The sequence below is a fragment of the Vulpes lagopus genome, chromosome 10 (assembly GCF_018345385.1).
Source record: "Vulpes lagopus strain Blue_001 chromosome 10, ASM1834538v1, whole genome shotgun sequence".
Classification (NCBI taxonomy): Eukaryota; Metazoa; Chordata; class Mammalia; order Carnivora; family Canidae; genus Vulpes; species Vulpes lagopus.
Genome location: NC_054833.1, coordinates 30,846,250 through 30,871,281, shown reverse-complemented (window position 1 = coordinate 30,871,281; position 25,032 = coordinate 30,846,250). Strand labels below are relative to the sequence as shown.

At 55.1% G+C, this 25,032-nt stretch overlaps 1 protein-coding gene across 2 annotated transcripts in view; it reads left to right on the top strand.

The window, feature by feature from the left end:
- Positions 1 to 11,536: 11,536 nt before the first annotated feature.
- ST14 (ST14 transmembrane serine protease matriptase) overlaps positions 11,537 to 25,032 on the top strand; it is a 37,873-nt gene continuing 24,377 nt past the window's right edge. The window contains exon 1 of one of the 2 annotated variants that reach the window (XM_041772616.1): positions 11,537 to 11,573. In XM_041772616.1, the coding sequence (XP_041628550.1) occupies positions 11,556 to 11,573 (18 nt within the window). In that variant the 5' untranslated portion in view covers positions 11,537 to 11,555. Of the gene's footprint in view, positions 11,574 to 12,460; positions 12,657 to 25,032 lie in introns of those variants that run through there. The other variant, XM_041772615.1, reaches the window with a different exon arrangement.

Sequence of the window (25,032 nt, the reverse complement as noted above, 5' to 3'; positions counted from 1 at the left end):
ACTCGTTAGAAGTGGTGGGCAATGGAAAAAATGGGAAATGGATAGAAGGAACTAGAAGGGCCCTGTTGGCATCTCTCATTTCACCGTTGAAACATGACCACAAGGTCACGATGCTCTTCAGTGCAGAACCAAAATCTGGTATGTGCAACAGGTTCTTTTTTCTGGGACAAATGGTAAAGTGGTTCTTCTAAGAGAAGACGACCTTGCCGTGCTAGCTGCTGGGAAATGGGGTGCTTCTGTCGGGATTCTCAGGTCTAGCGTCCCTAACAATTGCAGACTGTTAGTGCAAAGCCGCTGCCGAGAGGCCCAGGCGTCCAGGGGACAGGACAAGAGACGTAACGAATTCACGAATACTTGTTTCATCCTTGAAACGGATGGGGCACGACTCGGAGAATCTTTGCCCAAGGAATCCTTTGGCCAAGTTAACCCAGGTCCGTTTGGACTTAAGATACTGCAGCCAGCGGCTCTTTCTGGTGAGAGCAGCAACATCCATCAAGAAAACGTTTTAAATATGTGCCCTATATGTACAGTTATTTTAAAATTCGATCTATATAAAATCATAAATAGAAACTTGGAAAGCATAAGAAAAAAGATGAAATTATTTTTTCCAAATGTTATTTAACAAAGCCTTCCGGGGCCAGTAAAATACGAGCGGCCTCAGTGCAGGCAAAGCGGTCGCTGGTGCTCTCACAGCCGTGGCCCAGGGTTGACTCCGGTTTCCCTCGTTTTTGTTTTTTCTTTACTTAGTTTTTATCAGTGTCCTCCCTCCCTCGGGATACCGCGTTCTATCAAGTTGTGTCTTTTTAAGCCCCTCTTGACCGCGTCGCTTCGCAGACTGGCCTTGTTTTCGGTGACACGGACAGTTCTGCGGGCCCAGCCGCCCCTCTGTCGGGGTTTGGCGAGGCACCGGGGTGCTGGGTAGGGGGGAGGAGGCCGAGGGCCCCGCTCAGCACATGGGGTAACCCTGTCCCCGTGACCCCTCACTGTTGGGGCCCCGTCACCCGGCAGAGGCAGGCTCTCCCCTGTACCCCCACCACATGCCACTCCCCCTTGGAAGGAGGGGAACCTTCTCCATATTTATTTTTAAGTCGTGTTTTAACACTTAGAGCAATTAAAAGTCTGGCTCGAGGCCTATTTGTTGCATTTCACGGTATCCAAGCTGCAAGGGTTCTTGAGTGTAGCGGTGGCCGTGCGGGTGGCAGGCGGCGCGGGGTGCAGGCGTGGGCACTGGAAGAGGTGCAGGCGGCCGTCAGCCGCGTCAGCCGACCTCAGTAAAGCTGTTCAGGAAGGGCCGGAGACCCCGGTCCTAACAGGCTGGAAGGACAAGCGGGCCGCGGGCTGTTACAGCGCCTCCTACCTGCCACTTCTGCCTCGGGTTCGGGTGCCCAGATGGGCCTCGCCAGGGAGACCCTGCCCACAACCAGACGACGGACCAATGGAAACCTCCAACTGACTGAAACCTCTCTGGACGTTTGCTTTCAAATTTATACCACGAGCTTCTTTAGAAAAAGCAAGTCAGGGACACTGGGGTGGCTCGGCGGTTGAGCATCTGCCTTCGGCTCAGGGCATGATCCCATGGTCCCCAGATCGAGTCCCACATCAGGCTCCCTGCATGGAGCCTGCTTCTGCCTCTGCCTGTGTCTCTGCCTCTGTCTCTGACTCTCATGAATAAATAAATAAAATCTTTAAAAAAAAAAAAAAAAGAAAGAAAGAAAAAGCAAGTCATGGGCAGCCCAGGTGGCTCGGCAGTTCAGCGCCGCCTTTGGCCCAGGGCGTGATCCTGGAGACCCAGGATCGAATCCCACGTCGGGCTCCCTGCATGGAGCCTGCTTCTCCCTCTGCCTGCGTCTCTGCTTCTCTCTCTCTCGCTCTCTCCCTCTCTCTCTCATGAATAAATAAGATATTTCCAAAAAAAAAAAAAAAAAAGAAAGAAAGAAAGAAAGAAAGAAAGAAAAAGCAAGTCCAGGGTGGGCTGGGCGGTGCCCAGCCAGCACCATCGGTGGAGCTTGGTCTCGGGGGCGTGAGTTCGAGCCCCATGTTGGGCCAAGAGCTTACTTAAGAGAAAAAAAAAAAAGACAAAAGACCATTGGAACAGGCGTTTTTTAGCTTAGAAACCTTACCAACCAACAGTGCAACATCTTTAGGTTCAGTTTTTTAAAGACTTTGTCACGAGATGAATCTCCGCGTGGGACCAAATGTTTTCTTGGTCACTTTCAATCTTATTTTAAAATATTTCAAAGATAATTCCACCATATTTTACATGTTCCTGATTTTTATCAAAATAACTACACTGAAGACATTTTGTAACATATTGTGCGTTTCAGGTTTCCATGTGGGCTAGCACCAGAACTTTATCTGGAGATATTTCTTTATTCTACCCAAAGCAGCCAATCCAATACCATCACATTTTCTGAGATTTTTTTTTTTTCATAATCCATCCTTTTCCATAAAATACAGACACAATCTAAGAGGGAGCTATAATGCTATGTGTAGGAATTTTGAAACCAAACTGCCTGGCCTTTTTTCCTAATGTGGCCACTTGCTAGCTAACGGACCTTGAGAAAGTTATCACTGCTCTGTGCCTTGGTTTCCCCATCTTAAAAAATGGGGGGTGGTGACAACACTGACCCCACTGGGTTAGGAGTGAGTGACTGCCACATGGATGGGTACTCAGTGTAGAGCAAGTATTATTTGCTCAGCGGTTATTAGTGGCTCAGCGGTTGAGCATCTGCCTTTGGCTCAGGGCGTGATCCCGGGGTCCCAGGATCGAGTCCCACATTGGGCTCCCCGCAGGGAGCCTGCTTCTCCCTCTGCCTGTGTCTCTGCCTCTCTCCGTGTGTCTCTCAGAATAAATAAATAAAATCTTTTTTTAAAAGTGTAAGACCTTTTGGGGATCCCTGGGTGGCGCAGCGGTTCGGCGCCTGCCTTTGGCCCAGGGCGCGATCCTGGAGACCCGGGATCGAATCCCACATCGGGCTCCCAGTGCATGGTGCCTGCTTCTCCCTCTGCCTGTGTCTCTGCCTCTCTCTCTTTCTCTCTGTGACTATCATAAATAAATAATAATAAAAAAAATTAAAAAAAAAAGTGTAAGACCTTTTATTATCATCATTATTAGAAAGCAGGATGGAGGGGGAAAGGGAGAGGGAGAGAGTGAATCTTAAGCAGGCTCCACGCTCACCTCAGAGCCCAATGCAGGGCTCAGTCTCACGACCCAGACATCATGACCTGAGCCAAAATCAAGAGTTGGACGCCTAAGCGACAGAGCTACCGAGGCGCCCCCAGAGCTATCTTTTTAAAGTTATTTTTAAAGTAATTTCTACACCCAATGTGGGGCTTGAACTCATGACCCTGAGATCAAGAGAAACGTGCCAGGAGCCTGACATATTGTTTGAAATGGTTGAAAACATCATCTCTGGGACCTAGGGCTCCCTGAAGAGACAGTACTTGTGTACGTCACAAGTAAAGTAATTGGCAAATACCAGACCACGTGCTGGGCTGTGACAGAAACATCTGTGCCTCCGTCACACCTTCCACACACTAACATTGTTTTTTTGCTTGTTCCTTCAAGCCTGTGACTCTTCCAACAGCGTTTACTGACATAAGAATGGATGATGGTGCTGCCTGTGGTTTTTTGGTTTGTTTGTGTTTTTGTTTTTGTTTTTTTTTGGTTTTGGTTTTTGTATTGTTTCAGCCATTCTTACCACGGCAGGAAAAGTGATTCTACAGTGTCTTTGGTTTGTAATTAAGAACCTCAAGCGGGACTCCTGGGTGGCTCAGTGGTTGAGCGTCTGCCTTCGGCCCAGGGCGTGGTCCTGGAGTCCCAGGATCAAGGTCCCCGCAGGGAGCCTGCTTCTCCCTCAGCCTGTGTCTCTACCTCTCTGTGTGTCTCTCATGAATAAATAAACAAAATCTTTAAAAAAAACAAAAACAAAAACAAAAACCTCAAGCTACATTTATCATTCCTCAATAAAATTTTGTAAATTACTTATTTGAGTATTGCATGACTTTAAGCACTAAAAAAAATGCAGTGGCTTGTCTTATGTACTAGATATTTGTGTGTTTGTCTGTTTGTTTGTTTGTTTCTGTAAAGTAGGCTCCATGCCCAGTGTGGAGCCCAACACGGGACCTGAACCCATGACCATCTCTGAGATCAAGATCTGAGCTGAGGTCAAGAGTTACATTGTGCAACCAACTGAGCCACCTAAGTGCCCCTGGATATTTAATTTATTTATTTTTATTTTTATTTTTATTTTTTAGATTTTATTCAGGGTGCCTGGGTGGTTCAGTTGGTTAAGCATCTGCCTTCTACTCAGGTCATGATCTCAGGGTCCTGAGATCGAGTCCCATGTCAGCTCCCTGTGCAGTGGGGAGTCTGCTTTTCCCTCTCCCTCTGCTTCTTGTGTGCTCTCTCTCTCTTGCAAAAAATATATCTTAAATTTTTTTGGGGGGGGATCTCTGGGTGGCGCCACGGTTTAGCGCCTGCCTTTGGCCCAGGGCGCAATCCTGGAGACCCGGGATCGAATCCCATGTCGGGCTCCCGGTGCATGGAGCCTGCTTCTCCCTCTGCCTATGTCTCTGCCCCTCTCTCTCTCTCTCTCTGTGACTATCATAAATAAATAAAAATTAAAAAAAAAAAAAAGCAAACAACAACAACAAAAAAACTTAAGTTCCTTTATAGTTAGGCCCATGAACACGGAACTCAGAGCATAAGCAAATGAGTCAGGGCACTTTGATATTTTCAAAAAGCCCATATTGGCCCCACGCAGCACCGTGGGTCAGGGAGTAGATGGCTGGGGCACAGCTACACATATCAGATGGAAGAAGGGGTGACCTTGGATGTGTGGGTGATGGGCATAGGGCCGGGGAAGCACAGAGGGAAGTGCTCAAGGATGCTATCTAGACTGAGCATCAAATCAGTAGTAGCCAGAGGTAAATAAAATGCCTTTCAGAAAGTCTTGGAGGGCACATTCCAGACTAGCAGCTCAGGGTACCTGCAACTGCATAGTTTATAGACACCAGGGGGTCTTTTGAGCAGCCCTCCTATATGTGGAGGGTTTCCATGTAAACAGTCCTGGCTCCCCAGGCCGGACGCAGAGCTCGACTTCTCCGCTGGCTGGTAGGTAGGGCACAGAGCGAACTTAGGATCGCCAGTGAGATGCACTCACAGGGACTTATTCAAGAGCGAACAAAGAAAGGACACAGGTCACTCTCTGGTTAGAGTAACAGTAGAGGCAGGCGGATTGGGTGCAGCAGGGGTAGCATTACCTGCGCGCAGGGTGAGTCTCGCTGGGATGAACTGTAGTGGTGTTGCCCTGGACCGGGTGGCAGGGGCGGCCTGGGTGGCCCTGGGCCTGGGCTGGTCTGGTTCCCTATTGCGTCTCCTCCCCTCTTGCCTCTCTAGCCCTCCCAGAGGCTCTAGGAACTTCATAAGATTAATAATTTCCTCTTTTTTTTCCTTCTCAAATTATTCTGTTGTTTATCAACTGGCAAGCTGACAAAAACTCCATTAAAGTCACTGAAGTCTAAGGAGAAAATTGTACTGTGACCTTCATTTAACAAAGAAGATGGGGGGGGGGGAGTGACATGGGAACAAGTGTGGAGGAAGAAAAGACTGATAGAATAAGTTCTGTCGATACCCTGTGGTCCTTAATTTGAATTGGAAATATCAATATGAATTTGAATTTTATCTCTTTAAAAAATTCCTAGCTTTGTCCACCACCAAAAGCCCCAGAAACAGCGACCAACTCAGTACTGATAAATATTCCTTGCACCCAGGTGATTGTCTCGAAATATCATTTCTCACTAAAAAAGGCACGAGGATGTCTTGAAGGAGTGGCGATTGCATGTCTGGGCCAGGAATGAATATGTAAGAAGAACCTGGAACATCTTACCAGGAAGCAAATAAATGATCAATGATGAGTACAATGGGGGCCAAAGTCACAGCCAACTGGAGGAGCTCCCATTTGGGGCGGCTGGATGCCTCAGCTGGTTAAGTGTTCGATGCTTGGTCTTAGTTCAGGTCTTGATCTCAGGGTCACGAGTTCGGGCCCCACATTGGGCCGCATGCTGGGTGTGGAGCTGACTTTAAAAAGGAAAAAAAAGAAGAAGAGACTCCTCAATTTGAACATCACTAAGCATAAAAATGACAATGAGCCAAAACATAGTATATATATTCAAAAATCCAAGAATTGGGCGCCTGGGTGACTCAGTTGATTAAGCGTCTGCCTTCAGCTCAGGTCATGATCCTGAGGTCCTGGGATCAAGTTCCACATCACTCTCCCTGCTCAGCAAGGAGTTTGCTTCTCCTCCACCTCCCCCTCTATCTGGTCATTCTTTCTCTCTCTCTTGCTCATTCTCTATCAAATAAGTAAAATCTTAAAAAAAAAAAAAAAAGTACATGCTAAAAAAATAAAAATCCAAGAATTCATAGAAACACAAAAACAAGCAAACAGACACCAACTGGTCCTTTTGGAAGATGCTAGGGAATTAACGATTTTGAGAACGGCTAAGTAAAGGGAAAGACTCAGGCCTGTATCCTTTCTTTCCAACACAAATGTTACCACTGGCTAACTATGTAGATGGAAATTTTCCCCTAGCAGAGGTATTTCAGTCAGCAAATAAACAAGGCATGATAAACTGAAATGTTACCGTTCACATTTCCAGAATTTAGGATCTAAACATGACGCTGGGAATACAAGAGACAGCCAGATGTGAACACACCACCACGTACGAAGTAATCTTCCCTCCAAAATGAAAAAGAGGGGATCCCTGGGTGGCGCAGCGGTTTGGCGCCTGCCTTTGGCCCAGGGCGCGATCCTGGAGACCCGGGATCGAGTCCCACGTCGGGCTCCCGGTGCATGGAGCCTGCTTCTCCCTCTGCCTGTGTCTCTGTCTCTCTCTCTCTGTGTGACTATCATAAATTAAAAAAAAAAAAAAAAAAAAAAAAAAAAAAAAGAAAAAGAGCAACTGTATTTGAAAAAGGGGAGCCTGGGTGGCTCAGCCCATAGGGCACATGACTCTTTTTCTCAGGGTCGTGAGTTCAAGTCCCACACTGGACCTAGAGCTTACCTAAAAATAAAATAAAAAATAAAATAAAATATAAATAAAATAATAAAATAACCCACTGTGCTGCTAGGAAAGGAGTGTCTCCTTTTGTTGCCTGGGTTCCTAGAGCATCACGTTTTATCTCCGGAGCTAATAAATGCCCTGCACACAGAAGGCCCTGAGTGCTATCATTCGAATGCAATACATGTGCAGGGCACTTAATGCCATCCCAGATTGAGAGGAAATCATGCCGGCCCGGACCCTTCTCTGCAGTCGTTTCAGATCCACCTCCTGAGGGCATGCGGAGCAAGCGGAACCCTGTGTTGTTACATTAGACCCATTTGGTCTAATTCTTACAAAATTGTGACATATGAAGTACATATTCTTTTTTTAAAAAAAAGATTTTTTTTTTAAACATTTTATTTATTTATTCATAGAGATGCAGAGAGAGAGAGAGAGAGGCAGAGACACAGGCAGAGGGAGAAGAAGGCTCCATGCGGAGAGCCTGACATGGGACTCGATCCAGGGTCTGCAGATCACGACCTGGGCTACAGGCAGCACTAAACCACTGTGCCACCAGGGCTGCCTTAAAAAAAGATTTTTATTTATTCATGAGACACACACAGAGAGAGGCAGAGACACAGGCAGAGGGAGAAGCATGCTCCATCTAGGGAGCCAGATGTGGGACTCGATCCCGGGTCTCCGGGACGCCCAACTGCTGAGCCACCCAGGTGCCCCTGAAGTACATATTCTTATTCTTGGGGTACCTGGTTGGCTCAGTGGGTTAAGCATCTGCCATGGCTCAGGTCACGACCCCGGGGTCCTGGGGTTGAGCCTCACATTGGGCTCCTTGCTCAGCAGGGAGCCTGCTTCTCCCCCTCCCTCTGCCTGCTGCCCCTGCTCATGCTCACTCACTCTCTCTCTCTGTCAAATAAATAAATAAAATCTTAAAAAAAAAAAAAAAACAGAAAACCACTTGTATTCTTTTTTTTTTAAAGATTTTTTTGGGGGGCAGCCCCAGTGGCGCAGCGGTTTAATGCCGCCTGCAGCCCAGGGCCTGATCCTGGAGACCCGGGATCGAGTCCCATGTTAGGCTCCCTGCATGGAGCCTGCTTCTCCCTCTGCCTGTGTCTCTGCCTCTCTCTGTGTCTCAATAAATAAATAAATAATCTTAAAAAAAACCCCACAAAACCACTTGTAGTTTTTTTTTAAAGATTATTTATTTATTTATTCATGACTGACGGAGAGAGAGAGAGAGAGATAGGGGCAGAGACACAGGCAGAGGGAGAAGCAGGCTCCATGTAGGGAGCCTGACGTGGGACTCGATCCCAGGTCTCCAGGGTCACGCCCTGGGCTGAAGGCGGCACTAAACCGCTGTGCCACCCAGGCTGGCCACACTTGTATTCTTAAATAGTATATGCAGAAACCCAAGAGCAGAAGCCCGAGCAAGGGCCTGATCTACCGACAGCGCCCAGCTTCGTGGGCCGGCCTCGCTCACCCCTTCCTGCAAGGACACCCGAAGAGCTCGGGCCATGACAAGCTGTGGCTGAGGGGCGTGCCAGTGTCCGGGAGGACTGGGGAAGAAGAGATCGGGGTGCCTGGAGGAGGGTCCACAGGGCGCTACGTCCGCTGAATGGGGGTGCCCGCGGGAGAAGGAGATGGGGTGGGTGAAGCAGTCACGCGGGGCGAAGGCAAGACCACGTCGGGCCATGGACCAGCTCTCGCACCTTCTCCCCCAGGCAAGCCTCAGCCGCAGCGGCCTCGAAGCAAAGGTGGCGCCAGGACCCGTAGGTACCCGCCATCCGGCAGGTGCAGACACGCGTGCCTGCTCCACCTTCCGGCCTCCCCACGTCCACGCTTGTCCTTAGGGGGCCTGGTGACCGGCTTGCACAGTCCGCTTCAGCGGGGGGGTGCAGCCTGTTCGCACCCCCGGGGACTGAACCGGGGCTGAGTCTACCTGGTGGCCCCTCTCCCTCCCCCACGTTATCCCCCGTGGAAGCCAGCGTCTTGGCCTGTGGCCAGGTCGCGCTGGTACATGCTCTGAGTGGCTCTGGCCCAAGGACACTGGGCTCGTCGGAGAGGCCTGGGCGGGGGTCCCAGGGCCACAGGCCTGACTTGCCCAGCAGAGTCCCGGGGGCAGCGTGGGGCAGGCCCAGGCCATGGTGGCAGCTTTGGCGGGAGGGTTCGGGGCCGGCAGGGGGATGACGGTGGCTCTGAGAGTTGGTCGTCGCAGCAAATGACCCGGGCCTCAGATCGAAATCTGGGTTTGAGTCTGGATTTGCCCCTTACGAGCGTGAGAACCTAGCTACATCCTTCGGGCTGCCTGCCGTTGGCTTTCTTCGCGTACAGTCTAGGAATAAAAGCGTTAGCGTTTATCCCACATGATAGAGTTTTATAAGGAGTAAACCGAGTCTGTTTAATGTACATGGACACGACTCAGTGACCGTAGAGAAGGGTCCCGGGCTGCATCACTTCCTCTAAACCTGGAAAATGCACTGCGTATGCACTGTGTTCAATAGCCTTCCGTGGCCTTCCGTGGGCAAGGCATGTGTTAGCTCCATGAGATAAGAGACGATGCTCTAGGAGCCTGGGAGATGACACGAGACACTCCTTTTGCAGCAGCACAACAGGTTTTAGTGCCACGTGTGCCATCTCACTCACAGTACCTCGGGTCTGGCTGACTTTCAATCACCGGCACTAACTCGAGGCTGTTACGTCCTTGGCAACCGTAGTGCCTACAAAGGACTGGAGGTGACTTTGTCCCAATGTGCAGAAAATTATTTTTTATATCTCCTGGTTAGCTTTGGAATGCTTTTCTCTGCACAGTGGCAGGCTTATTTTTCCATTTATTAAATTGACACGAGTTACTGTGCTGGTGTGCTCTGACACTCAGAGGTGAGTGAGACCCTGACAGAGATGCAAAGAAAAGGTGATACATTCCATGATAAAAGCACAAGCAAAAAAAAAAAAAAAAAAAGCACAAGCAGACCTAGTTCTGCTTTAGAGAGAAGGAAAGATCTCATATCTCATGGAGGAGGTGATAGAGCAGGATGGGCTAGGGTGGCCGCCATACAGACCCAACCCTCTGCTCTCAAAGGCTTAACATCCCCAAAGTTTGCTTCTCATTCATGCTCTACAGCCCACGGCCATTAGCAAGAGTCTCCGCTCACTGCAGCCACTTTGGATCACAGGGTGACGGGAGGTTTTGTCTCAACATGTACTTCATTGGGGAAGAGGGCATGGGATAGTGTATTACCTCCTTTTTTTTTTTTAAGATTTTATTTATTTATTTGGGAGAGAGCATGAGTGGGGAGAGGGGCAGAAGCAGAGGAAGAAGCAGACTCCTCGCTGAGCAGGGGGCCCGATGCGATGCGGGGCTTCCTGCGGGGACTCGGGAATCATGACCTGAGCCCAAGGCAAACCCACGGGGCCTCCAAGGCGCCCCTGTGTGTCACTTCCTTATGCTCCCACCTGGAAGTGGTGTTTACCTCCTCATTGAACATTTCCTTGTCCACAGCTAGCCATAGGACCACACCTAACTTCAAAGGGGAGGGAGTGCAAGCCCAGCCTGTGCCCAGAGGGCAGAAAGCTAAAAACACTAGGTGAACAATGACAACACACTCATGACTCCCGTGAGTGACTTTTGTCCCAATGCTCGGAGACGAGTGTGAAGGAGAAGTGCTTTTCCATGCACAAGGAGCATGAGGAAAGGTGTGTATCAGAAAGTCTGCTTGCAGAGACAGGGCCCAGAGAGGCCTGCTGGGAGGCAGGGTTGCAAAGGAAGACGGATCACACCGTGAAAGCCATGCTAAGGAGGTCGGATGGGATCCAGAAGGGTTTGCAGAAGCCGTGGCTTAGGAAGAGCAACTTGGTTGCCGGGTACAGGGGGGCTTGGGGGGGCACACACAGGAGATCCTGTCACTGCTCACACACATCCAGGAACCGGGTGATGAGGGCTTGCAATCAAGGGGTCTCCTAAAGGGGGAGGAAAAAAAGGGCTAAACATATCTTCTCCTGGAGAGAAAGACTTGGTCAGATTTGGAACTAATTAGATGCAAAGTGTAAGAGGGTGGGGAGTCCCAGAGAATTCCTGGATTCTGAGGCTAGGCCTCTGCCACTATAGCCCGGCCACAGGGTGGAAGGGGGCCACGTCTGGGAAGGAAGTTTGCAGAGCCGGACTTTTTACTTTTGTTTACTCCTGTTTCCCAGCACCTAGGACAGTGCTGAGCATATAATATGTGCTCAGTAATATTTGTTGAGCGTGTCACAGCAGTAGCTCACAAACGGAGAAGTTCCCAAGCAGCTCTCAGTGGAGACCAGCGCTCCTTCATGATGTCAATATTAGGGAAGCAGATTTACCTACTTGAAGCCCTTAGACGACTGGGCAAGAAAGCGTAGGGAAAAAAGGGAGGAGGCCCAAGAGACAACTTTGGGAACCTTGACATTCAGGGGCCAGAGAGGTCGACCACGGAATCCAGGGAAGGGGAGCATTTGAGCTTGGGATCAAGAGTATGGGGCGCGGCAAACAGGTGAGGATGCTGGGAACAGGTAAGACCGCACCTGGTGGAGCAACTGGAGTCCTGGTCACCCACCCCGGGGCGGCTGGACGGCCCAGGCAGGGCCTCCCGGCGGAGGGCAGAGGCGGCCGCGAGGAAGGCGGGCAGCGGCGGAGGCGGAGGCGGAGGCCGGGTCTAGGGCCGGTGGTGGTTCTTGTTTGGGTTTGGAAGGGTTGTAATTGAGACCCGGTCACGTAGCAAGGTGGGGAGAGATTGCAGATGCCTGAGGGAGGGAGCGAAAGCCCGGGTGGCATCCAGGAGGCGGCGGCCGGTGGTCTCCCAGCGCAAGGGGTCACCTCCGGGAGAGGGAGAGGGAGAGGGCGAGGGCGGGCTGCTAGGTCCCTCCCCGGGACCGGGCGGGCGGCGCGGTTGGCGAGGGGCCACCGCCAGGCAGGTCGCCGGGTCTCCGCGTCCGTCAGCTTCGGGTCCCCGGGCTGGGGGTGGGGGTGGGGGTGGCGGGTGAGGGGTGGGGGTGGGGTCGAGGTGGGGGGCGCGGGGCCGGCGCGCGGCGGGAGGGAGCGAGGGAGGGAAGGAGGGCGGGCCCGCGAGGGGCGGGGCGGGCCGGGGAGGCCACACCCTGAAACTACCTGCCCGGGACAGGAAGAGCGAGCGCGAGAGGACCGCCGGCGGCCGCACGCCGGGCTGCGACCGGAACTCGGCTCGGCCTGCGCGCACCCTGCCCTGCCCCCGCGCCCCCGAGCGCCCCCCGCGCCCCGCGCGCCCCCGAGCGCCCCCCGCGCCCTCTGCGCCTCCGAGCGCCCCCGCGCCCCCGAGCGCCTCCTGCGCGCACCCCGCGCCCCCGAGCGCCCCCCGCGCCCCGCGCCCCCGCGCCCCGAGCGCCCCCTGCGCGCCCCCCGCGCACCTGCGCCCCCCCGCCCCCCGCGCGCCTCCCGCGCGCCCCGAGCGCCCACGGCGATGGCAGGCGGCCGCCCGCGGAGCCCGCGCCGCTGAGACTCGCGACCCGCCACCGGGACCATGAAGAGCAGCCGCGCCCTCAAGGGCGAGCGCGGCCGCCAGGACCTCCGCGCCGGCCTCAAGTACAGCGCGCGGCCCGAGGTGGGCGCGGGGGGCGGGGGGCGGAGGGCGGCGCGGGGGGCGGGAGGGGCGCAGGGGGACGCAGGGGGGCGCAGGGGGCGGGGGACGCAGGGGGACGCAGGGGGGCGCGGGGCTCAGGGGGGCGCAGGGGGCGCAGGGGGCGGGGGGCGCAGGGGGACGCAGGGGGGCGCAGGGGGCGGGGGACGCAGGGGGACGCAGGGGGGCGCGGGGCTCAGGGGGGCGCAGGGGGCGCAGGGGGCGGGGGGCGCAGGGGGGCGCAGGGGGCGGGGGACGCAGGGGGGCGCAGGGGGCGCAGGGGGCGGGGGGCGCAGGGGACGCAGGGGGCGCGGGGCGCAGGGGGCGCAGGGGGGCGCAGGGGGGCGCGGGGCGCAGGGGGTGCAGGGGGCGCGGGGCGCAGGGGGCGCAGGGGGGCGCAGGGGGCGGGGCCGCCCCGAGAGTCCCGGGGCCGCGGCGCCGGTTGAGCGCGGCGAGGGGCCCCGCTCCGCTGCCCCCGGCCGGGGCGGCCCGGCAGGTGGACTTTCCTGTCGGACGGGTGCCTGCGCCCCGGTCCCCGCCGAGCGGCGCGCTCCGCCCCGGGCCGGGCCAGGCCGGCGTCCGCGGTCGGGCGCTGGGCTCGGGGCGCACGTCGGGGCGGGCGGAGGCGCCGCGCCCCTGCGGCCCGCGAGAGGGCTTCCGCGGGGCCGGGCCCGGTCCGCAGGTGCTGCCGAGGGCCGAGGCCGCGGGTGGGGGCTGCGCCCGCGGAAGGTCCCTGGTGCGACCGACACAGCAGCGAGCCCCCGCGGGAGCCCCAGGACGCGGGAGCCCCAGGACGCGGGGGCCCCAGGACGCGGGGGCCCCAGGACGCGGGGGCCCCAGGACGCGGGCGCTGGACGCGGGGGCGGGGGCGGCGGCGGCTCCCTGCAGGCGGCCCGGCCAGGCCTCCGCACCGTCGCTGCGACCCCGGGCCCCAGGGCTCCCCAGGTCAGGGCGGGCACCGTGGGCGCAGCTTGGAAAGCTCCAAGGCAGCTTCCTCCCTGCGGGCTTCGGGGTCCGTCACTCCGCCGCGGGTCCGGGACCACCCGCTGCCCCGCACTGCGCCGTCGGCGGCCGGGCCAGACCTTGTAGGTCCCTGAAGTCTTTTTCCCCTGTTGGCGGGGTGACTCCGGGGGGTTTGCAGAAGACCAGATCTGGGGGCTGCGGCGCTAGCCAGACCCCGGAGCAGCTCCCCTGGCCCCCTTGTTTTCTCCACACTTGACTTCCTGCGTGGAAAGAAGCAGCGCAGTCAGGGCGGCCAGCCTGGAGGCCCGGGCCCTTCCCGCCCAGCCTCCCTGCTGGAGGCCCATCCACCCCGTGCCCGCCTTTTATTTTCCCTTCTGTAAGTGCTGTGTTTACGGATCCTTGATACCTGCCTGCTGGGCCTCTAGCCTCCTGCCTCCGCAGTGGGGGGCCTGCTGTTTGGTATTTGTTATTTAGGGGCTGGGTTTTTTTTTTTTTTTTCCTCCTCCACTTCCCTTTCTGGGATTTGCCAGTCTTGGCGCCCAGGGGCGGGGCCTGGGGCTCCTTGCCTCGCTCTGAGCCACCACAGCCAGCTCTCTTGTCACCTGCAAGCCCTTGCTTACTTTTCCCCTTGGTCCCTGCCGGTTTTCTCATCTTCTGCAAAGCTCACACATTCTCTCTTCCATCGGGTTCTTCCCTCTTCCCTGATTCTGCGATTTTCCTTTGCATGGATCACTCTTTGTCCTCTCTCCTGCCAAGTTCTACTGAACCAGCTTCCAGGCTAGTCCCGGGCCCGGCACTGTTGGAGGGAAGGTTCTCCAAGACAAGATAGCACTGCTTCCCTTAAGGAAGTGACAGTCCCGAGAGTCCTGCTAAGAGGTGCAAAAATTCGACGTGATGCAGTGGGTCCTGAAGAAAGTAGCCGACTGTGCCCAAGGCTCACTTCCATGCCTCCAGGAAGGCTTCACGTACTCCTTCCCATCCCATGCCTTAGCAGGAAGCTTGCTCCCTGGATCACCTTGCAGTGTTTGCAGTCAGGGTCTGCAGACTCGGCCTTGACCCGTTCCCCGACCAGGAGGTACAGCTGCTGCCCCTGATTTCACCCCATCAGCAGAGCCCAGCCAGGTCGTGCTGAGCCCCAAAGGGAAACCAGTGCTTTTGAGTTCTGGGTTCTGGCTACTTCCATTCCTGCATGGTTGGAGAAGAGTTCTGCTGGAGGTTCTTGTGTATATGGCAGCATCTTTCCCAAGGACTGTGGCCCTCGCCCCAGCCCAAGCTGTTCCCATCAAGCAGGAAGGGGCCACCTCAGGTTTCCCTACTGTCCCCAGGATGTCTGGGGACTGTGTGAGCCTTCCCTGCACGAGAGCAGGTGTGCAGATGCCAACTATCGTGGCCACCAGGAAGAGCCAGGGAGCCTGCCTCACTGAGTGTGGAATATTTGATGGAGCTGTGAAAGTGCAGTGACATCCACTGGTGCCTCCTCAAATGCCCGCCCTGGGTAGGACTCGTATTCCCTAGGCACATGGAGGCCACGATTGGGAAATCAGGTGTGGGGGGTAGGCTGTGCAGCTCCGGCTGTTCAGAGAGTCATCTCTTTATTAACTAGCCAGACATTCACTCATCCCTGTACCAAATATTTATTAGATACCCACCGCCCGAGCACGTGCCAGGCCGGGCTGGATGATAACAATGAGAAAGACTCCAGCCATCGAGCCCTTGCTTAAGGCGAAGGCCCAGGGGTTCAGGAGTTCAGTTCTGTGGGTGTGCTAAGTCCTAGACCCAGAGGAGCCCAGGGCGGGCACTTAGAGGCAGCTAACCCACGCTCGAAGGGGCAGTGTAGAGGAGTTGGGGCAAGTAGGCCATTGTGATGTGGTGGCCGGAGTGTCCAGCGTGAAGCCAGGACCCGGTGCCTCCCCTCTCTTGGCTGGTGACCTCAGAGATGTGACCTAATCTTTGGAAGCCTCAGTTTCTGTAACTATGAAATGGGGATGACATGCATGGTATAGATTTGTTGCAAGGATGGAAAGGGACACTTCCCGTCCGAGCCCTCTGTAAGTTGCAGTGTGTAGGTACACAGTTTGGATCTCTGAGCTGGAAGAGGCCTGGTGACAAACAGGAAGGTGGTGTCGTCTTGGTGGGAGGCCCGCGGAGGCCAGGAACCGGGCCGGTGGTGGGGACTGGCCTCCCAGCAGGGCCGGCCTGCGCTGCTGAATGCAGGGGCTCTCTGAGGAGTTTTGGGGAATGAGACCGCTCTTTGCACAGCAGCTTCTATGGGAAAGACCCCCCCCCCTTTTTTTTTTAAGATTTTATCCATTTATTCATGAGAGACACAGAGAGAGAGAGGCAGAGACACAGGCAGAGGGAGAAGCAGGTTCCATGCAGGGAGACCGATGCGGGGCTCCATCCCGGGTCTCCAGGATCAGGCCCTGTGCTGAAGGCGGCGCTAAACTGCTGAGCCAGCCGGGCTGCCCAAGAAAGACCCTTCTATGGAAAGGAAGTATGTGCCCACGACCACTACCACCGATTCCTCATTCCCCTCTTCCTCCCGCCTTCAAAACAAAACTTAAAAAAAAACTCCCTCCTTTCTGGGTTCTCTTGAGCACGTGCTGGGCTCTCTTAGAGGCCCGTGTGCTGGGAGGGTGTGCACAGGGGAGCAGGAAGGAGCAGCGGAGGTGGACAGTGATGAACCCGGATGGCTCTTTAAGGGGGACTCGCCCCCCAGGTGCTGTGAATGAACAGGGAGCCTGGCTACCCCAGGGGGGCTTCCCTGCTGCCCTCGGCCTCGGGAAGGCTTGGACCTTCGTGGCCTCATTTGGGAGATGGGAAAACAGGGGGAGAAAGCAACCCTAGCCTGCCGGTTGCCCCAGTCGGAGGCCCGGGCCGTCTAAAGCCGTGGGGACGCTCGTGGGTGGGTCGGCCCCGAACCGGCTTGCTGGTGGCGGCGCCACATCCTCACCCCACCTGGGCCTCTCATGCTTTGCTCCCGGGGCAGGTGGCGGTCTGTGTTGCGGTGGCCGGTGGCCCCTGGGTGCTGGAGTTCCCGTGGTGTCAGTTCCTCCTGTGGCCTCTGGTTCTGCCCACATTGTTGGCTCATGTCTCTCCCAAGAGAGAAAGTCTGTTCTTAGAGGAAGAGAGTGTGGCCAAGCCCCTCAGCCCAGGGCCACGTCTTCAGGATGGAGTGTTTAGATCACTGCTAGCTTCTGTTGGGCATATTCCGTGAATCACGCCTCTTAGCAGTATTACTCCCCCTTCATAGGTGAGGGAAGTGGGAGCACAGAGAGCTAAGAACTTGCCTGACGTCAGAGTGGGACTGGAATTTGAAGCCAGGTGGTCTGGCTCTGCTTAACTCTACTAGGACCACGAGGGTGCTAAGACAGGGCTGTCCGTCCACGGAGCTCAGGCCCGGCTGGCTTATGACGGGAAAGAATTAGTTTGATTTGGGCAAGAAACTGGATTTGTCCTCCTCTTAGGATGCTTCTGAGATGCTGGGGGCTTACCATGATTACAATGGCCAGCTCGCAGTTCATGGGTGGCAATGGAAACGCCAGGGCTTCTCAGAATTCTGGCTCAGGCTGGCAGGGGTGAGACGGTGTCTGCAGTTAGTTCAGAGTTCTCGAACATCAATTGCCTCTTTTTCTTTGTTAAGGACTTTCCAGAAGCAGGTCTCTACTAAAATTTCTGTCTTGGAATCTAGTATTTTCTGAATTTGCTAAATTCTGCCCAGGGTTAGCAACGGAATCCTTGGGTTCCTTGGGGGCAGTTGGCAAACTGGTCCAAATCTTGGAGCCTTTGTTTCCCTGAGGTGGTGATGTTGGGGGAGAGGTAGAGCAGAATATGGTAACAGCCATTTCTACCTGTCACCGAATAGGTGTATTTCAGCTCATCATCCCTCTCTAGTCTCACACCAACCCTATGGGGGGGGCAGCCCTATTTACAGATGAGAATACTGAGGCTCAGGGTTCGCATGATGACCCAAAGGCAATTAGAGGTAGAACAAGGGTTCCAACCCAGATCTGCATGACTTCAAAGCCTAGATCTTAACCGCAAAGCCATTATACAGTTGTATTCCAAAGATGATGGTGATTGATGCACATCCCCAGCAAAATACGGGAACACGTTATTAAGCAGAGAGTGGTGAGCACCAGGCGCCAACCCAAGTCCACAAATACCTCTCGCACCAAACGCGTCTGGTTTCCCCTTTTGATGAAGTTACTCATCCGGTCGACCAGGAGACTGACGGGAGGTATGATTTCAACAAGCCTTTGAACAAAATGTGGCTTTATTTATTATACACATGATTATAGCCATGAAGGCAGTTTTAAAATGAAAAAAAGAAAAGACTCACCTACCCAGGCCAGCAAATCTGGTTGTTTACATTTCCCTGGCCTCCTTACAGGCCTTACCATATGCATAGGTTTTATCTAGTTCTTGTTGTGCTCATCTCCTTTGTGTCCGCGGCCTTCTCTTCTATCTGTAGGGTCGTGGCGTCCCCGGGGGCTGGAAGACCAGCGAGGTCTGGAAGAACCGTGTCTGGCTGAACGACTGTGCCTAAGAGGGTCCCTTTGTCACTCTGTGCGGTTAGCCTGGGGGCGGCTCCTAACTCCTGCCTGCCTCCTGTGCCATTTCTTGTTTACCAACAATTCTGATGAAGTCTCCGAGCGTTTGCTTATCAGCTTTGTAGATGACACCCTCCTGGGAGGGAAAGGCCAATACCTCGGATGACTTAATTCTGAGTCACTAGGACCTGGACGGCCGGCTTGGTGGGGTGCCAGCAATTGTGTCCAGCTGTGTCGGGAGTGAGTGCTGTGCTGGGTGCCCCACCCTAACACTGGAAACAAAACCCACCTGCTCCCACGGTTGGGGTGTGAGGAGGAGGCCGAGGAAGAACAAGCAGGGCACCGTAGGAGATCTAGTATGTGGAGTCAACGGCAAGCTTAGTAAGAGCCAGGCCTGTTGTGTGGCTCCCGAAAATGCAAAGTAAATTCCTCGTTCCCCATATTTTTATTTGGTTATACCCTTTAAAATTATCATTTAAAAAAGACTAATAGATACACATTTTTTTTAAAAAAATTTAATTTATTTATTCATGAGAAACACAGAGAGAGAGAGAGAGTGGGGCAGAGACACAGGCAGAGGGAGAAGCAAGCTCCATGCAGGGAGCCTGATGTGGGAATCGATCCCGGGACCCCAGGATCACACCCTGGGCTGAAGGCGGCGCTAAACTGCTGAGCCACCTGGGCTGCCCTAGATACACATTTTTCAAAAAAGATTTTATTTATTCATAAGAGACACACAGAGAGAGGGGCAGAGACACAAGCAGAGGGAGAAGCAGGCTTCCCATGGGAGCCCAATGCGGGACTTGATCCCAGGACCCCGGGATCATGCCCTGAACCGAAGGCAGGTGCTCAACCACTGAGCCACCCAGGCGTCCCTGATAGATACATATTTAAAGAAAATTTGGATAACTCAGATAAATGAAAAGAATTGAGAAAGGAGAGAAAATGCCCTAGAAAGGCATTTTTTAATAAAGATTTTATTTATTTATTCATGAGAGAGAGACAGAGAGAGGCAGAGACACTGGCAGACACAGGCAGAGGGAGAAGCAGGCTCCATACAGGGAGCCCAACGTGGGACTTGATCCTGGGGCTCCAGGGTCACGTCCTGGGCCAAAGGCAGGCGCCAAACCACTGAGCCACCCAGGGATCCCCTAGAAAGGCATTTTTAATCATTTGGTATTGCCTATGCATTTTTCTAAATGAAACTGCTTTTTTAACAGAAAAAAATAATAAATTACTTTTTTTCTGAATACAAAAGTTAGGAAGGGTTTCTTTTTTTTCTTTTTTTTCTTTTAAATTTGTTTCTTTGTTTTTATCAAGCAATACAAAAGTATGCAAGGTAGAAAGCAAAGTTCCTCTGAAATTCTTTCCCTGGGGCTTTATAACCCCTGTAAGTAGTTTGGCTTACAATCTCCCAAGGCCTTTTTTTTAAAAAAATTTTATTTATTTGAGAGAGTGCAAGTGAGTGCGAGTGGAGGGTGTGCAGGGGGAGAGGGAGAAGCAGACTGCCCCCTGAGCAGGGAGCCCAGTGCAGGGGGGGCTCCATCCCAGGACCCTGAGGTCAGGACCTGAGCTGAAGCTTCATCGACTGAGCCCCCCAGGCTGTTACTCACGTGGATGTTAATATATTTGTGATGCGTTTTCTCCCCCAAATAGAGTCATAATCTAATTCCTATTCTGCAGCTAAAGCCACGGTCGTGGTCCATCAGTGCATCAAACATTTATTAACTGTCTCAAGCCATGGACTGGAACAAGGCAGCCCCTTTCTCCCATCCTGAAAGAGCAAGTGCTTGGCCTTGAGATGGCGAGAGGCTGGGGCTGGGGGGGTGTCTGGGGTGCTAGGGGACCCTGGGGAAGTCACCTGATTAAAACAGAGGGGGGGCCCCCTGGGGAGCCTCTGGGAGGAGACGTGGGAGGCGAGCTTAGCGGGATGGGAAGTGCCTGTAGGCTTCCTGACCTTGTGTTTTCATCCGACCGACCGACTGTGCATCCTAGAGTTTTCTCGTGGCATTACCTACTCTTTGAAAACCCGTTTTTGATTCCCGCGTAAGCTTTCATCAAGTGGGCATGTCACCGTTTATGATTACTATTTGTTTTGATTATTTGTGTGTGCTCCCTGAGCCGTTGTTGGGCAGGTAATGGACCTGGGACCCCTGGGGAAGGGAGGCGATGGGCCAACGGCCCGTGGGCCCCAGGCTGGTCCACGTTTGAGTTACGCCACTGGGTTGTAGGCAGTCGTGTCTCGATATGGCAGGCCGAGGTGAGGCCGGAGGTAGCCAGAGGTGACAAACACTTAGTTTGCATAGTCCGCGGGCCACCAGCCAGGCCGGGGAGCAGGGGCCTCCGGGGGCCGTCGGGCTGCCGCGCTGCCCGAGGTTGGCACCCAGGGAAAGCTCCGCTGCCCCAGCGAGGGTGCGCCGGACGGCAGGCGGGATCGCTTCTATGCGCCTCCAAGGACACACCGCGGGGACGCTGCTGAGCGTGCCCTTGGCCTCCAGGGGCCCCCAGGGCCGCGCTGTCCTGCGTGCTGCCACCAGGCTCCTGCCCCCGGACTCTGGCTTTAGGGCCCGCTTTGGGAACCGAGGCGTCCCAGGAGGTGGGGGGGCGGGGGGCGCCCCAAGCTTCTGCAGTCACTTCGGGGCCGTGTGGCAGCGGTGGGAAGGGGGAGGCCAGCCCGTGGCGCCTGCTGCCGTGGATACGATGCAGTGCAAAGCAGCACAAGCCCTGGTGCCCTGCGATGACCAAACGATTGTCCAGAGAAGTGTGCAGAGTGAAGGACGCCAGCAATCTTAAAACACTGACGCTGGATGGTTCATTTATGTCCTGGTTTTGAAAGGACAATTCAAGGACAGGAGGATAGACGGGCGGGGAGGGGACGGGGAGGAGGCAGCCCTGGTTCCCGAAGGGCGGCGGGACGGATCTTGGTGCTGGACACAGAACCAGCCGTTATCTGGGCTGGTGACCGGGGGCCCCCCACGCCCGAGATCGGTGCCGTGGAACTTCGAACTCACACTCACAAATGAGCAAAGGAAAAGGAGAAACCCAGATCGCCGGCCTGCGTCCGCACTGGGTATCCCGATGCAGCACCTTTCCGCTGGGAGAAGCTGGGCGGAGGGTGCACAGGGGGCTCCCCGTGGTGTTTCTCACACCTGCAGGGGAATCTCGTTCTCTCAGTAACAAAGGCAGTGAGTGCGAAAAGCACGGGCCGAGACGTCAGAAAGGGGGTTCGGTGGGTCGTGGGGGGAAGGATGAGAAGGGCTGCGCGGCGCTGCTCTCGTCTCTCTTGTTTCGTTTCGGGTGTGATCTCTGGCTGTGCAGCTCCTGGCAGAGCCCTGTGCAACCTGAATCCGGTGATTGGGGGCCGGAGGGGCGACACTGGCTGGGTGGGAAGAGGCTCTCAGGAGAGGACCCAGGCAGGACAGGACCCAGGCAGACTTGGGAGGACGAAGGGCCGAGGGTGGAGTGGGGGTTGCTGGTGGTGTACTCTCCCACTGATCTGGGATTCTCCGGTGGGATTGCAAAAGACGTTGTGCCCTGGGGGGGCAGGGGTGCATTTAATTGAAGACCAGGAGAGGAAGATGCTGGGAGAGTCCACACTTGGGTGGAGCTGCCCAGCGCAGGTGGCCAGGCTGGGTGACACCGGAGAGCCGGGCAGGCTGTCAACAGAACCCTGGGGTGTGGACCGACCATTCTGTCCCCTTCCAGGAGGATGAAGCGCGCAGGGGATGTAAGCCCTGGCACCGGGAGATCCCCGGCTGGCCCGGGGTAGGCTACCCAAGCGTGGCTGTGGAAAGAGAGGTCCCTCAGTCGGTCAACCAACCAACCAAACTCTATGACCTTTGGCCAAGGTCATAGAGGGGGTTGGAGAGAGATGCAGAATGAAGAAGACACTGGGGTACCCTAGCCCCCTAGGACTGCCTGTTCTTAGCATGACAGTGGGGTATCATTGATGCCAAGTGGGCGTACAGGCCACGGGGTGGGGGGAGGCCCCAAGGAGAAAATCCTGTGGATTAAGATGGTCTGTGGAAGTTTCCTGGAGGGGCCGAGCCTTGGGCTGTGTTTTCAGGGGTGGTGAGGGGAGCGCAGCCATTCTGAGCTGGGCAGGATGGGAGCAGCTTCCCGGCTCCGTACAGGTGTGGGGCCCCCCGGCTAGGGGCAAGGTCAGAGGTAGGGGGTCAGCACCCCTACACCTGTGGCGCAAGGGTGGAAATGCATATGCAGAGTTGGGCAAGGCATCTCACCGCTTGGGCCCCAGAAGCAGATAGTTTTGCAGAGTTTTTTTTTTAAGATTTATTTATTTATTCATGAGAGACAGAGAGAGAGAGAGAGAGAGGCAGAGGGAGAAGCAGGCTCCATGCAGGGAGCCCGACGTGGGACCCGATCCCGGGACCCTAGGATCACGCCCTGGGCTGAAGGTGGCACTAAACCGCTGAGCCACCAGGTGTCCCAGCCATCTGGGTTTTTGATGTTAGCCCTCCTTTACCCATTTCCTCATCTGGAAATGCAACCTGATTATAGGAGTTAGAGATAATCTGTATTTAAAATGCCTAAATGAAAAAAAAAAAATGCCTAAATGGCACAAAGATGTGTAGAAATCATGAATATGCTCGTGGTGGCTCCGCCCTCTCCCCTGAGCTGTGTGGCACGCAGATGATGGGTTGAGAGCCCTGGCAACTGTCCAGGTGTCCCCAGAGCCCCGTGAGCCTTGGCCGCCTTCCTATAGCCGCCCAGGAAGGCCTTGGGTGAGGCGTCCTCTAACCGCACGGCTTGGAAACCGGTCACAGTCCTTGAGGGCAGCTTTTCAAGGAATAGTCTGGACACCTTCTGGGTCCTGAGGCTACTTGAGCCAGTCTGTTCATTATTTTATTATTTTGAGGTTCTGTAAATAATTGCATTTGAAATGGAGTTTTAAAAATATTTATCTGTTTATTTGAGGGAGAGGAGGGGCAGAGGGAGAGAGAATCTCCAAGCAGACCCACTGTGGAGCTGGATCCCAGGACCCCGAGATCATGAAATCAAGAGTTGGCCACTCAATCGACTGAGCCCCCCAGGTGACCCTGAGATTTTTTTAAAAAAGATTTTATTTATTTATTCATGAGAGACACAAAGAGAGAGAGGCAGACACAGGCAGAGGGAGAAGCAGGCTTCTCGTGGGGAGCCCGATGCAGGACTCGATCCCAGGACCCCAGGGTCACGCCCTGAGCCAAAGGCAGATGCTCCACCACTGAAACCACTGAGCCACCCAGGCATCCCTGAGATATGTTTTAATGTTTTAAAAACATGTTTTGGAAATGACTGGAAACCTGAAGTGTAGACGGAGGCCTAGAATGTAAGTAGGTGGCAGACTTGATGGCTTTGCTAGGTGAGTCTCCTCTGGGCTGTGAGGGTGCGGAGGTCCCTAGGAGGGCTTGCTTCTCTCCCCCAGGCCACTCCCTGCCTTCCTCAGACGAGGGGAGAGGGGGATGGGAGCCAGGTGGGAGCAGGACGCCTTCCTGGTGCCTTTGGCCCTGGGCGAGTGGCAAGAGGGCAGGGGCCATGGGCTACGGTTGAGGCCGCACGGTGTTTTTGTTTCATCATAATGTTTGAACTTGAACTCCAGCCGTTCCCCCAGACCTGAGGGAGGAATGGGCCTCAGTCGCTTTAGGCAGGTGGATGGACTGTGGGCGGAGAAATGAAAATCGAAGGGCGATAGTAGGTAGGCCTCTGTCATTAGCAGGAATCGGCTAATTACGTTTTACAACACCTCTACTTAGAAGGTGCAAGGGGTTATTAACCTACTTTTCAGAGGGGAAGACTGAGGCACAGTGAGAAGTATTTGCCCCAGGGGCTCGGGGTTCCCAGGCCTGACCCCTAATCCTGGTGATAACCAGCCCAACCCTGCAAAAAGGGAAGAAGGGATTTGTATCTGGTGGTCCTGCCCTCAGTCCGTTTGATGTCGCTTTACAGGGTCTCGCTGCAGGTGCGTGTGGTCCCCGGCCCACGGCTGTGTGCACAGGGTCTGGGCAGTGCAGGGAGCCGGGAAGGGGACACGGCGTGACCCCCGCAGTAGCCAGCTGCGGGCCTGCGAGGACTACTGAGTTTCTGCGCAGACAGAGCAGCCACAGTGGCTGAGTCAGGACCCGGGGACTTCCCCTCCCGCTCGGACCAGGTGGGCAGAGTAGTGATGGACTTCCTTGAGCAGATACTGTTGGCTCTGGGTCAGCTTTTTGCTCCCCTGGATGGCCTGAGGTCACAGATCGCAAGTAATTCTGGATCCTCCTCGGGCCGAAGCCTCACCCATTTCCCAGCAGCTGAAGACAGGGACGGGGTCAAAGGGCAAGAGTAAGAGGGCTGGTCACCCAGAGGGCGGGAGGGTTTAGGGAGTCCACTCGGGGCTGGGCAGGCCTCAGGGACCTCAGGGCGACACTGAGCCCCTCTGTGGGACCCTATGTGGGGGGTCCCCGGGCAAGACGCAGGGCGCAGCCCCACAGGGCAGGTTCCTTGCCCGCAGTTGGTTGCTTAAAATAGGGCGGGCGGCGGGGGCCTCGGGGTGGGGGGGCCTCAGGGTGGGGGGGGCCTCGGGGTGCCGGGCTGGCCTCTCCAGGGTGGGTTCCTAGGAGGAAGCCCCCGAAGGACCGGGGTGTTGGGGGGGGTCTGTTCAGCTTCTCGACTGCCCCCCCCCCCCCCCCGGCCCTGCAGCCGTCCAGTGGGCCTGGCACGAGCCGCGGGCAAGCACCGTGTCTGCTCCGCTTTATTCTACTGTTCTTCACGGCCCCACGGTCTGGGAAACGCCGAAGTGGTGTGAGCACGGGAACTGTCGCCCCCCGTGGGTTTCCCACGACGCCAGCTTCCGTGGGATCACTCGC